Below are 14,970 nucleotides of genomic sequence, written 5' to 3'. Positions count from 1 at the left end.
TAGCCCAAATCCGACACCCTGTTAGGGTAAAAGGAAGGGGAGAAAGAAAGAAAGAGTTAAAAGTGTCGGCCAAAATTTATAGATGCAGATGCATAACGTTTTCGATTTAGCTCAGATCATCCTCAGTTCCTTCTTTTGGTACTTGTAGCTAACACTAAAATTGCAGCGGAGACATCAATATATGGTTTTACATATTTAAATTTAAATTATAATGCGACCCTAGGTCGATGACAATGGTTGAAGATTTTAATACTTAAAGAGCAACATGTTTATTTGCTGGACTTGAACACGTGGTTCTTGTTAGTTAAAACGACACAGACCCTCTGTGTCGTTTTTTTTTCTAAATATGCATTAATTTTACATTGACATTGACATAGTAACACGGACAAAAAGAGACCTGATACGAAGGACACGAACTGCACACAAATAGCGGCACCACAAGATCTGGTAACAGAATCACACACATTCTAAGGGATCTCGGAGTTTATATATCTTGGAACACAACTAAATAACAGCAACCTAGTAAGCGTAGAAATTAAGAGAAGAATATATCTGGCGAACAGAGCTTACTTTGGACTTCTTCTTCTTCACGTGCCATCTCCGCGACGGAGGTTGGCAATCATCATGGCTATTCCGATCTTAGATGCTGCTGCTCTGAATAGTTCAATTGATGTGCATCCGTACCATTCCCTCAAGTTACGCAACCATGAGATTCTTCTTCTTCCTACACTTCTCTTGCCCTGGATTTTCCCTTGTATAATCAATTGAAGTAGGTTGTATCTCTTATTACGCATAACATGCCCCAGGTATTGCAGCTTTCGTGTCTTGATGGTTTCCAATACTTATACTTTGGACTAGCAGCTCTTAACATCACACATAATTAGCAGAAAAACCAAGATGCTAATATATGAAACTATTATTAAACCTATCCTTACATACGCGTCAGAGACATGGACTATAGTAAAAAGCGACGAAGAACTGTTAGACCGCTTTGAAAGAAGGATCCTTAGGTACATATACGGAGGAGTACAAGAAAGCGGGATATGGCGCAGGCGCTACAATTTTGAGTTGTATCAATGCTATGAAAAATGCAACATCGTCCGGTCTATTAAAATTAATAGACTAAGGTGGCTAGGACACCTTGAAAGAATGGACACTGGAGACCCCCAAAGATAGATATTATATCAAGAGCCAGTAGGAACCAGGAAGAGAGGCAGGCCAAGATCTAGATTTAAAACTCAAGTCGAAGATGACTTGAGGAATCTAGGGGTCAGAAGTTGGAAAGCCAGGGTGAAAGATAGGGGGGAATGGAGACTAATTCTTGAACAGGCCAAGACCCACACAGAGTTGTAGAGCCAAAGATGATGATGATGCATTAATTTTTGTTATCTATGTATTTATTTGTATTTTGATTTTTCTATAAAATTGTATCCTAATTATTACTTTTTGTTTTCAGAATTACAGCCGGAACAAGTTAAACAAATGGATCCAAACGCTGTCAGAAGCATAACAATAAACGACTTTTTAGATTCGCTAAAACGTATTAGACGTAGCGTGTCACCGCAGAGCCTTGTAGCTTATGAGAAGTGGTCGTTACAATATGGCGATGTTTCTATATAAAGAAGTCACATTCCTTTCATATTCACAACAAAAAGACAGTTATTTTAAAAGATTTAACGCTACATATTTGGGAGTTTTTAACGAAAAATTATAATTAACATTATTTTGTGTTGTTCCAGAACATTAGTTCAGTTTAAATGCTAAATTGCATCTCATATAACTAATCCACTTAGTGTAAGTACCTGTAAGATAATTATTGTTTTGGTTTTTAGTAGAAGTGAAAACAGCTTCTATTAAGTCTATTTACATCTTAAACACTTCATTAATTTCCTAAGATTTCGCAAATTTCGCACAAATAAACAAACTATCCACCGTAATGAACTTTTCTTGGAATAAAAAAAAAATCCATTCAGAGAAGCAAAAGTGCCAACCAAGTTTCTTTTGAGGTTCACAATGTAGGATTTATTGCTTCCTACTTCTTCCTCTTCTTTAAATGCATTTTTTCATTAAATCTTGAAGCCATGGAGGTATTTATTCCTTTTCACCTATTGTTTTATGGTTTTATACTATTCGGCCTGTGCCGGATGAAAGTGTGGAATTTATACTCATTAGAAACCTCCACATGTTAAGAGGAGCATGGTGGAAAGTTTATACAATAGTAGAGCATTTACAAGTTTCCAATCTTTCCCGTTACGGAGCATCAATCAATTCCACCAGCACATTCACTGTAATCCTGTCACCTACTTGTTTGCGCTGAGACATCGGAGAAGTCGTTTAATTTTTTATTTAGCGCAATTGTACTTTTGCTTTTTCTCTACTATATATTTTACTTTGAAGTAAAATATTACCATGATTATTATATATTATTTGTTTTTTCTCTTTCTAGTTTACTAGTGTTTCTTCTAATATATGGTTATTAGAAATAACTAATTTTATCGTTTTCGGTCTATTTTTTTTATACTCACCAGCACAATTAACCGCCCACCTTGTATTTCTTTCAATTTGCAGAAATTGCCAATCTTGGACCACATTTTATGAAAGGTACGGTGAAAACTGCCTTTGAGGAGAAGAAAACAATAAAATTATTGAAAAAAAAGTCGTTTATCATGGGATGCTGGTCAACTTAGTAAAAATCCAATGTTTAAATATCTTCAGATATTTAGGGGCTGTAGGGGATGGTACTTTGCTTTTACCCGTCGTCACAAATGTGTTCAATTGATGTAAGATCCGGACTGCGTGTCGGTCATGGTAAAACTTGAATCACGACCTCATTATGGTACTCACGGGTGGATCTTGAGGTATTGCAACGTGCATTGTTATGCATTAATCTAAAGTGTTTACCTATGAACGGTGCGAAAGGCATGACATGGTCTTCTGGAGAACTTCTTCCACGTATCTTTGAGCATTCACTGCCTCCATCGAACAGAACAAGATCAGTACGAGTTTAATAAGAGATACCTCCTAAAATCATTATTGACTCTCCTCGGCAAGCCACTGTTTCGGTTATAGTGCATGGAGTAAACCTTTCATTTTGACGCCTGTAGATACGCTGGCGTCCATCTGGACCTCTTAGGGCTATTTTACTCTCATCTGAGAAGAGTATGTTGTTCCATCCCGCCACAGTCCAGTCAGCATATTCTCGCTCAAATCAAAGTCTACTCTGCGGTGTTGTAGGAGCAGTTTTGGGGCGCGAGCTGGACGGAAAACCTCCAAATTTTTCTACCCGTCTTCTTTTAATCGTACGTTCACTCACACTAACGTTTCTCGCCACAAAAAGATGCGTACGAACTTCAGGTTCGGTGCAAAAGCGATTTCTCAATCTTAAATTGCAGTGCATAGATGTCTGGCCTCGACCTGGCCTGCAGGTGTATGAACCTGTCTTCCGAAATCTTGCAACAATGTTGTACAACGATTACATTCCAAGACCCCTTCGGTGACACAAATTTAGGAAACAGACTGAATAGTGTTTCATTTTTGCCAGCGCACCCTCTTGACAGAACACGAAACAGTTGATAAGCCATAGTTAATGTAAACAAACAGGTTGACGCATGATAGAGGTGGGCTGATAATTATTGTGCCGGTGAGGTATTTTAACTAGAATTTTTTTGGTAATATGCAATTTCTCTAGTGATCTACAATACTGCTAGCGTATTGCAGGAAATCCTTGTTATTTAACAAATAATAGGTACCGTGTTAAATGTTAACTATCCTAAATTATTAATATAATTAGTTTTCTTAATGTTTTTACTGGATATTTCGTTTATGCAATTTTTTATTTTAAAAATATTAGTATCGGATTTTTCTCTCTATGTTGTCAGGTATAGCCTTTTGCCGCGCTGTATTGCCAGACTGGTTTTTCTAAGTTCAGAACAATTTAAATTTCTGTTAATATACTACTTATAATGTCACTTATATGTTTTCATAAATGTTAAAATGACAATTTAAATGTTAGGTAAAATATAATATTTAATTTTGCTTTTGCAAACGCTTACTATGTTAGCTACGTGTTATTTTAATTAATTTTATTTATTTAAACTGATCATAAGAGTACCTGATTCATTTTAGAAAAAACTCGTGTATAGACCCTTCATAAAACGGTCGATACACGAGCCGCTTTACATTGAAAAATATTTATTTGTTTATTTTCTACGGAAAATGTTTCCGATTGAATCTAAAATTTTAGAGGCTTTTTTCTGGCTGCTGATCTAAGTACCTGACGATAATTTTATTAAAGAAAATAAGATATAAAAAAGAAAATAAATAGTTTAAAGTTGTTAATTTTTGAGTTAAGTTTGAAAACACCGTCCATCATCAAATGTCCTCAATGCTACCACAAGCAACATGGCACTTTGTCTAATATATTAGACAATCCACAATCCACTGTTCAAAATTCAGACTAATCTAACTAACCTTACTAATGTAAGTAATTACCGATTGCTAGATATTCTATCAATTAGTTTTATATGATCATATTAGAAAGGACGTATAGTCTCAATAATCTGTCTGTATCGTCAATTACGCTTGTATTTCTGACTTTTTGTTTCTTACTCTACACCAAAAAGTCTTCAGGATATAAATCTATAAAGTTTTCGTTTGCCCGATCTTAATATACTTTTGTTTTGATGCTTATTGGCTCTGATGTCGAAACTGTACTTGACTATATGTGTTATAGCGGCTTCCCACGATCGGTGATTCTACAGAACATAGATAAGGAATATATATTACTGAATAGATAGGAAACTGTGTACGTTATTTCTGGACAATGCGCCATCTGGCGGCCTTAGGAAAGCAACATCTTTTTAAAATCTCCTCGTAATTCTTCAAATATAAAGATTAATATTGAGGGTTTGATTACAAAAATAAAACAAACGGTTCTTTTTCTACTTTATTTTTTTTATAAACATTAATTACATGTATTTAAATGTAGTTGGTTAAACAGTGGCTATTCTGTAGTTTCTATAAATTACAACACAGAAACAGAGAAGGAATAGCATCACATTTCAAGGTGGACTTATATCTCAATCCAACATAGCGGACTTCTGGTCCAAAATGAATTGTGCAAATGCCAGCGGCGGCTCGTGGCCTAAAAAAGTGGTGAAGATGAGGAAAGCTTGCCGGAGCCAAAAGGAGTTTTGGTACCTAAGTCGCGTCCAAATCTCATTAAAAATTCGTTAAAAAAATAGAGTTTAGGGCCCTAATAACTTGAAAACAGTTTTTTAGGGCACTTATACTAGATACGATATGTTCTACTTGCTTGGGGTATTTTAGTTCTGAACCTTGACATTTCATTGGGGGTTTTTTGGCGATTAAAACACCTCGCCTGCTAAACGGAGTCTCTAATATATTACACACCAAGTCATTAATGGGATTCATGTCTATCTAAAATTATTTTTGTCCAAACGAAATCCACGAGAACACTTTATATCCGAAATCCGAAACAAACCACAGAGAAATGTATTAATAAAGTGCACTAAACAAATAAACTTAATACTGTGACTAAACTAAACTTATAAATACTATACTATACACTATACTATATAAAAAATATCTATATAATAGACTAAATTTCAAAATATTGTCGCTGCAAATACTAAATAGGTATCCATGCAACTAGTGGCCAGTGCGTGAAGACGAATAAGATATTTTTCAACGGCACTTCACTTGCTATTTTTCTCAACTATCACTAGGGACAAGCTGACGTCACGTTGCCATGGCAACCGTGAACGCTAATGCAGATGAATTTCGCATTTCAAAAATAATCTTCACCGTCCTATTCCTGAATCATACGCACTACACAGCAAGTGACACAGGTCAGGACTTGACCGTCAAGTACCTACCGCACCGATAATAAAGTTAGCTGCCTTTTTTAATTTTTAGATTAATTAAAAGAGAATAAATAATTGATTTCAGAATTTAGATATATTAATGTTGCTTTTATTTTTTATTTATTTGTCTCAATTTAATTATATTTTTTTGGTGAACCTCACCTTCACCTACTTCACCTGGCGAGCCGCCGCTGGCAAATGCTTTCACACTTTCGAACCCTGTCCATAGGCTTCACCTTCAAGTCTTTTCTGCCAATTTTATTAATCCAAATATAAAGCTAAAAAATAATTAGTTTGTTTTTAATATTTTCTGTGAAATAATGTTACATAGTATATTTCTAGAGGTGCTTTACAAAAGGACAAATAAAAGTTTTGTAGAAAAAGTTCTTAAAACATTGAAGAATTGCCACATTTTTAATGGCGATAATTTTAATTCCTAAAAAACTTTTACCTAATTCTATATCGGCAACAATTCTAATACACATCATAACGTGAAAGGAAAGAAGTTTCGGACAACATCGGACATTTTAAGGCAATTATTAAAAAATAAAGAAAATATTATATCAGCATTTTCTACTTACCGCCATATCTTTTGGAAAAATATGCATTTGAGCATCCTTATTGTAATTATTACAACCATTAACGCAACAGTTAAAAACCGTAATTATTTAAATATGATGGCAAAAAGCAAACAATTATTTAATCGCAAATAATACAACTCGAAACACTGTGTCGAAACCACAATAAAAATGGCATACTTGTTTTGTTGGTTGCGGTATTGCGCAGTCACGAAGCTTTCCTATGAATGCTACGCCCTCTGGTGTCCTTAGGAAATACAAATTTCAGAGGACTGTCACTCCCATAAGAGATACCCGGGCATGCTACAGATCATCGCACACAGCCGATGAGCGCAGACGGCAACGTACCGCAAACAGAGCTCTTCCTTCGGTCAGTGACAGTCTATGAAGGTCTCTACTTTTGTTTTTGTTTTGTATGTCGACATTAAATTGTATCTCTTCTTTTTTAAGTCTTTAATCGAAATAGCACTATTCTTCAATTGATTTTTTATTCGGTTTTATGCATCGTATATCGTTCTGGTTCTTATGCTCTGGCGCCGTAGAATTCCATAAACTTGGTTCATTTTGATACAAACTTAAAAAATCAAAAATAACTTTGTCCATTCCATTTTTTAGCAAAAAAAGTGCAAAACAACTTTGACGATACTACAGACAACTACTCGTGTCAGCGAATGAACAACTTCTGACTTGCACTTGTCTGTTAAAACACGGACACGCTCGGATCACGTCGCACGGGTATGTACCGCACCTTTGATGTTACCGACTCTCGATGGATACGGCGCACCAGCATAGACGTGCCTGTGCTACCACGGACGAGATATTTCCCACGGTGTGTCGGTGCGAGCTGGTCCGCGTCCGCCCGCAATATCGCCGATCGTGGGATTACTTATTCGTGTCTTTACACAATATATTCTGTTTGCCGTTTTCTACATCCCAATCAACTTGTCTTCTTGTCATATATAGCTTCTTCAGTGAAGTCTCTTTTTTCCATTGCTGTTTTTATTTGTCTGGTCCACAGTAATCTAGGACGTCCGATTTTCCCCTACAACCCACCCACAGACGATTAATGCATATTACCCTATAATTATTGCGGTCTTTTTTGCTACCCTTTTTATGCATGGAGCTTAAGTAGCCCATTTTCCATTCCTTCAGTATTTTTCTCAAATAAGCATTTTCTAAATATTTGGCGAAGGGGCGTGTTTTAGCAGTTCTGCAGGTATTTCTCCACGGCCGGTTACTCTGTTATTTTTCATCTGTTTTAGCGCATTTTTTATTTCAGATCTATCGTCCATTTGCATTTGTCTTAGAGTTAATTCACAATAATAGTAAACGGCTTGCAGGATTTAACCACCTAATAAAGTAGAAGCGATAAAGGAATTTACCAACTTCAGGTAAACGACTTCACTCAAACGACTACACACAGTTCACTCAAAGGCAAATCTTTAAGTGAACAACTTTATACAAACGAAATAAACAATTAACTATCCATAACAGGTAAAAAAGTTATATATATATATATATATATATATATATATATATATATATATATATATATATATATATATATATATATATATATATATATATATATATATATATATGCCAATTATTCTGTTAAGCCGATCCTGGTAGCTTGGATTACTGCGAGAATTCCAAAACAATAGAATATTTATAAGAGTTTATTGCTGTCACCGGAATAACTTTTCTTCTTCTTCTTCTTGTGCCCTGCTCGATTATCGTGTGTTGGCTATCAAATTGGCAATACTAATTTTGTTGACTCGGAAAAGGGATGCAGAAGATTTGTTAAATCACTTTTATGAGATATCAAAGATATGAACGACGCATACACATGTTTTATACTTTTCGTTTTACTCTATGTTGTCACATATTTATTTCTCCAGACCATTTTACTCGGGCCTCCCGATATAACTGACGCTTTATTTTTTGATGTTTGATTTCGCTTACGAGGTCATAACTCTAGAGGTGTGCCCACCCCAAATATTCGACGCATCACTTGTTTTTTACCCTTATTACATTTAAGTACTTTTATGAAAGCCGCTGTAAATTAGTGGTATAATCAGTTCACTGATCCCAGTCCCAACTGTCTAGTAAATTTAGTAAATAAATTTTTGTTACGTTGAATAAACTTTAACTTCGATTGAAGGTTAATCAACAAAATAAAACTACATCAAATAAAATAAAGGCATAAATGTTAGGTTATTTGGAGTTTTTTAGTCATTTATAGATTAGTATTTACAAATAAAAAGTTTTTAATCAATTTTAATGAATATACACTTCGATTACTGATGATTTTTCAATTCTTCTTTTTTTTTCAAATAAGAAGTTTGCAACAGTAAATATATTTCAATTATTAATAAGGTGTGGCAGAAATTTTTGTGTTGTATCTTTCCTACATCGACTTTCTCAAGAAATATACACCAAGTACAAAACAAAAACCAAAAAGTAAAATAAATTAAAGACAAACTCTTAGATAAAATCCGACACTGATATTTTACCTGATTAAAATTATACGTTTATATTTCGCAGTAATACAATTAAACGTTAAAAATACCTTTTACTTATAAGTAGCGTAATATCTTTAAGAATACTCACGTATAGGTTGATTGCATTTTTATTTATCTGTGATAAGTATTACGTATTATCCTTTAATGTTATTTAATATTTCGTTTATATTTCACGTATATAGGATAGGAGTTTTAAGCTAGATTTTTGTTATGTTTGAATTTTAGTTATCAAATGTAGATTAGCTTACAAGTCGTATATAATAGCTAGTTGGTGTAGCTTAATACACATTGTTTTTAGAACAAATTTTGGTTCAAACACTTAGTTTGGGATGTCTTTGGATCAAACAGCTAATTTAACTTATATCCAAATTTGGAAAAACGCTTTTTTGAAGAATGTTTGTATTTTCATTGTATAATAAATCTTTTTAAATCAAATGTGTTATTCAATTCATCATTCAAAAGTGTGCCTTAGGCAGATTAAACAAAATTTTTATGTCCAATATTCCAACCTATTTGAAAAGAATGGTTTTTAACAAATGTTTTGTAACCATTTGCATCGCCTCGATACTGTCAGCGCTTCGTAGTCGCGCATCCCTACCAGAAGTTCCTCCTCCATCGATGTGCGCTAGAGGAGATGGAAGGCCTTGGACCGTATAAAAGAGTAGCCGCCGCCGCCGCAAGAGAAATCAGAGTTATGTCGGAGTATTGATCTGACAACAACTCCACTGGACCTAGGGTATTGACTAAAGGCACACCGGTTCTACTAGAGTATTGATTTAGTGGCAGTTCCGTACCCGGTCTTGGAATATGGATCTGAGACATACCTATTCTCTCCTGTGTCCAAGTACTGATTGGACACCGTCCGCTCCTCATCGGACCGAGTATGGATTGGCCCTCTACATCTCTACTCCTTCGATCCGTTCCCTACCGTCTGTGTCCTGTGTGTAAGTGTATTAACACAGCGTAACTGCTGTTTAGATTTTATATCATTAATTGTATTTTATTTTTCGCAGATATTAAACAGTGGATCATACCGCCGTAGATGCCGGCGTCAGCAGGATTGACGCTCTTAATTTTTGTATATATTTATTACCTAGGATATAATTTTATGTTGTTATTTATTTATTTCGAATATATTTTTATTTAATTTAAACCTGAGTTTTACTGAGTCTGCTTTCTAAAAGAGCTACCCGTCACAGTTTTCACATATGGTGCAGAAACACTAAGTTTGACGAAAAGAAAAATTAATAAAATAAGAGTTACACAACACACGATTTAAAGTTGAGCATTATCAGCAGAGAAGTACCAAACCTAGAAATAAGAAGAGGAGTTACGGAAGTAAAAGTAGAAGAAATAACTGACCCAATTGAAGCTAGAAATGGAGTAAGACAAGGAGATTTACTGAATCCTTTATTGTTTTCTACCTGATCATGGATGAAATAATAAAAAAAGTAAGAATTTAAAAAAAACACCAACTGGAAGGAAAGCAACTGCACGGTATAACAGCAAATTTACTAAGATGTAAATTGGAGTTGTAAGTTCAGATAGCACAAGGGATGGAGTTTAAATATCTGGGCATCACACTATCTAGCTACGGAAAGCTCGAAACAGAAACTAAACTAACTAAAAATATCGGGAAAGAAATGAATGCAGAATTTACAAAACAGTCATCAGACCAATAATGACATACACTGCAGAAACATGACCTGGCACTAAGAGGACAAAAATAATGATAGAAACAGCAGAGTTGAAAACTCTTAGGAAAATTGCTGGTAAGACCGTATGGGACAGAGCTAGAAGTACAGATACAAGGTGGAGAACATCAAGGACTGGGTAAAAAATGGAAGAGTAGAATGGAACGATCATATAAGTCGAATGACAACAAATAGAGTAGTAATGACGGCGTAAGACGGTTCAGCATTAGGAAGACCACGAAAACGATGGAACGACAACTTACTGGAGGCACATTGAAAAACAAACAGTCATGTCTACATAAAAAGAAGAAGAGAACTTATGGATGAAAGATGGACGAGAAAGATTTTGGAATACCGACCAAGACAAGAGGCATATCGAAGCAGATACCCTCCGACTAGACAGACGGATGATATAAAACGTATCACCGCGAATTTGATGCAAGAAGATAAAAATAATAGTTATATAGTAATAATAATAGGAGCTATTTAATAGATGTCTCCAGAATTAATAAATCCCTAAAGATTGGAACAAGAACTCTAACACAAAAAAGGGGACAAATGTGACCTAAAGAAATATAGACTTAAAAAGCATAAGATGACATGCTTGTAAAACTTGGTCACCTACTTCATTTTGGTATAATTTTTTTTCATTTATTATCGGCAACGGCCATACCACACTGAATATACCGGTTCTCGTCCGATCACCGAAGTCAAGCAGTGTCGGGTGCGGTTAGTACTTGGATGGGTGACCGCTTGGGATCACCGCATATTATTGCCTCCTTTTTTTTCTTTGTTTAATTATTATAATATACAATATAATATTATTTTAACCAGGAGCTATTTAATAGATGTATCCATAATTGAAAAATCCCTAAAGATTGGAACAAGAACTATAACACAAAAAAGGGGACAAATGTAACCTAAAGAAATATAGACGTAAACAGCATAACAGGCTTCTAAAACTTGGTCACCTACTTCATTTTGGTATCAATTTTTTTCACTTATAATCGGCAACGGCCATACCACACTGAATATACCGGTTCTCGTCCGATCACCGAAGTCAAGCAGTGTCGGGTGCGGTTAGTACTTGGATGGGTGACCGCTTGGGAACACCGCATGTTGTTTCCTCCTTTTTTTCTTTGTTTAATTATTATAATATACAATATAATACTATTTTAACCAGGAGCTATTTAATGGATGTATCCATAATTGCAAAATCCCTAAAGATTGGAACAAGAACTATAACACAAAAAAGAGGACAAATGTACCCTAAAGAAATATAGACGTAAACAGCATAACAGGCTTCTAAAACTTGGTCACCTACTTCATTTTGGTATCAATTTTTTTCACTTATAATCGGCAACGGCCATACCACACTGAATATACCGGTTCTCGTCCGATCACCGAAGTCAAGCAGTGTCGGGTGCGGTTAGTACTTGGATGGGTGACCGCTTGGGAACACCGCATGTTGTTGCCTTCTTTTTTTTCTTTGTTTAATTATTATAATATACAATATAATATTATTTTAACCAGGAGCTATTTAATAGATGTATCCATAATTGCAAAATCCCTAAAGATTGGAACAAGAACTATAACACAACAAAGGGGACAAATGTAACCTAAAGAAATATAGACGTAAAAAGCATAAGATAACGGGCTTCTAAAACTTGGTCACCTACTTCATTTTGGTATCAATTTTTTTCACTTATAATCGGCAACGGCCATACCACACTGAATATACCGGTTCTCGTCCGATCACCGAAGTCAAGCAGTGTCGGGTGCGGTTAGTTCTTGGATGGGTGACCGCTTGGGAACACCGCATGTTGTTACTTTCTTTTTTTTCTTTGTTTAATTATTATAATATACAATATTATTTTAACCAGGAGCTATTTAATAGATGTCTCCATAATTGCAAAATCTCTAAAGATTGGAACAAGAACTATAACACAAAAAAGGGGACAAATGTAACCTAAAGAAATATAGACGTAAAAAGCATAAGATAACAGGCTCCGAAAACTTGGTCACCTACTTCATTTTGGTATCAATTTTTTTCACTTATAATCGGCAACGGCCATACCACACTGAATATACCGGTTCTCGTCCGATCACCGAAGTCAAGCAGTGTCGGGTGCGGTTAGTAGGTACTTGGATGGGTGACCGCTTGGGAACACCGCATGTTGTTGCCTCCTTTTTTTCTTTGTTTAATTATAATATAATATACTATTATTATATATTATAATATATAATATATTATATAATACAATATAATATTATTTTAACCAGGTTGTTGACAAAAAATCGTAATTAGAGAACGTTAAAATGATGCCAGTCACACCTGTTGAAATATTTATTCAACAGATTTTGTAGTTTTCGAGTTTCGACTATTTTAAACTCTTAATTAATTCATCAACCTACAAAAATAAAAAAGACGTTCCACCTAAAGTTTAAATTTCCCTTCCATAATTCTTTCAGCTATTCTATGTGTTGTTTTGTTGCTCACCACAATGGAGACCAAGGCATGAATAAGCCGAGAAGTTATTTTCTTTACTAATTGTTCTAGTCCACAAGAAAAGGCATTTGCGGTATTGAATGCCGAAGTCGTGGAGAATTTTGCAGAGTTAATTATAAAGTTTGGAACGGCGAAAGGTCCGTCGTTAATTACAGTGTGACACTCTTAACGTCTGCTATTTGGGAGCACCTCACTGGAGGAATAACCAAAAACTACATCAACAATAGAGTAGGTAAAGTAAAGTAAAAAACAAACTTGAAGCATTTATTCTTAGTTATCGATAGAAATTACAATTACAGTAAGTTGAAAAATTTAAATATTTTGGGCATGGAATCGAAGATACGCAAGTCCATTGTGATTTGATACAGCATAAGTCAGTTTAAAATATTCATGAACAAATTAATATACCTTTGCGTTTCAGGATATATAGACTTGACAAACATCTAAACTTTGTTATTGTTTAAAACACATTGTTTATTGTTTATCCATTAGCCGAATCTTATTTTAATCGAAAGAATAACATTACAGCAAAAAGTTAACCCAAAGTTTACCGGGAAGGGTTTAACGCGAAGCTGTTTTTTTATAACAATTTTTCAACAAATAAAGAATTCCATTTGGGTTTAAAATATATATTCCTTTTTTTATAAAATCTATTATAAATAAAATATTTACAAAGTTTATTGAAGAAGTATATGTTAAGCATAAATACCTATTTTTTACAATAAAAATTACCTCAAATATTCCTAAAAAAAAAAGAAAAACTAAAATAAAAATTGTTTAAACAAATTAGATGGTTTATTTAACAACCTAATTATTTAAATAATACATATTCGTAATGAACGCAAAAAGTACATACAAATTAAAAAAAAAAACGTCGAAATCTATAAACAACAAACAGAGATACAGTTAACAGCTCCTTCCTCCTCCTGCGCTCTCACTAGTTTCAAAGCCGACCAAATTTGAGGCCCACAATTTTGAAGCTTTTGTGAACGATTCCATTTAAATGCAATCTTTATCGAATTTTTTACATTAAAACTTTAAAGTATGTTCTTTCAGATGATCCTAATAAGGTCTCTTAATTGTTATAAACAAAACTGCTATCAATTTATAAAAAAAGGCACTAACTTTGTCCCAAAGTGTCCTAGGTCAACTTTTTCCTTTCATATTTGTAAAAAAATTCAGGCTGTAAAAATATCAAAAAATCAGTTTATTGCCGGCAATCGTTAAAAAGTTATTCTAATTGTTTATAAGCAAAAAAATTTACATGTATTTGCCAAATTATTTAGCAATATTTAAAATAATTTTTTCTCATTTTTTTTTTAATACTATTAGCAGAATAAATCGTTTTCTTTTAGAATCTATCCTTATATTTAATATACCTATTTAATTTTCTGACTTGTATTGTTGCAAAAAAATTTAATTTGGGATAAACAAATTAAATAACATTTAAACTTTTTGACCGATCAACTTAAAATTTTGAGATCATTTTAAGCACCACAAGACCCAACATTGTGTTGGGTTGTGTTGTGTTGTGTAATAAAAAGGTTATAAATTTATTTAAAAAAAAGTTATTAACATTATAAAAAGCCGAAATTTTTGACTTATTTTGCAACTCTCTAAGCAACAAATAAGGATAGGAACATTTAGAAAACGCCATTTTGAAGGTTTTTATATGATTTATAAGTTTCTTCTCTTCTCAAATTTGTTTCAAACGCTTTACTTTTTGCTGATAGACGAAAAAAGCGAAAATTTACCGTTCTTTTAACGTTAATTTGTTAA

General features: G+C 34.0%; 1 protein-coding gene, 3 non-coding genes and 2 pseudogenes across 6 annotated transcripts in view; all 6 read left to right on the top strand.

Annotated features, from left to right (window-relative positions):
• Positions 1–9,423, top strand: part of spas (spastin) — a 29,707-nt gene extending 20,284 nt beyond the window's left edge. For all 3 annotated transcript variants that reach the window (XM_072522524.1, XM_072522523.1, XM_072522522.1), the window contains one exon: positions 1,457–9,423. In XM_072522524.1, coding sequence (XP_072378625.1) covers positions 1,457–1,620 — 164 coding nt within the window. In that variant the 3' untranslated portion in view covers positions 1,621–9,423. The remainder of the gene's footprint in view (positions 1–1,456) is intronic.
• A 1,918-nt stretch (positions 9,424–11,341) lies between these two features.
• Positions 11,342–11,460, top strand: LOC140435322 (5S ribosomal RNA; annotated as a pseudogene).
• Positions 11,461–11,691: 231 nt separating this feature from the next.
• On the top strand, positions 11,692–11,810 carry LOC140435329 (5S ribosomal RNA). The gene has a single exon (XR_011950136.1). It is a non-coding gene; the product is annotated as a 5S ribosomal RNA (ribosomal RNA).
• A 230-nt stretch (positions 11,811–12,040) lies between these two features.
• Positions 12,041–12,159, top strand: LOC140435323 (5S ribosomal RNA). The gene has a single exon (XR_011950132.1). It is a non-coding gene; the product is annotated as a 5S ribosomal RNA (ribosomal RNA).
• Positions 12,160–12,395: 236 nt separating this feature from the next.
• LOC140435352 (5S ribosomal RNA) lies at positions 12,396–12,514 on the top strand (annotated as a pseudogene).
• A 231-nt stretch (positions 12,515–12,745) lies between these two features.
• LOC140435340 (5S ribosomal RNA) lies at positions 12,746–12,868 on the top strand. The gene has a single exon (XR_011950147.1). It is a non-coding gene; the product is annotated as a 5S ribosomal RNA (ribosomal RNA).
• The last annotated feature ends 2,102 nt before the right edge of the window (positions 12,869–14,970 follow it).

This window comes from Diabrotica undecimpunctata, chromosome 2 (genome assembly GCF_040954645.1).
Source record: "Diabrotica undecimpunctata isolate CICGRU chromosome 2, icDiaUnde3, whole genome shotgun sequence".
NCBI classification, from domain to species: Eukaryota; Metazoa; Arthropoda; class Insecta; order Coleoptera; family Chrysomelidae; genus Diabrotica; species Diabrotica undecimpunctata.
The sequence above is the reverse complement of the archived record's forward strand: the minus strand, read 5'-3'. Positions and strand labels throughout refer to the sequence as shown.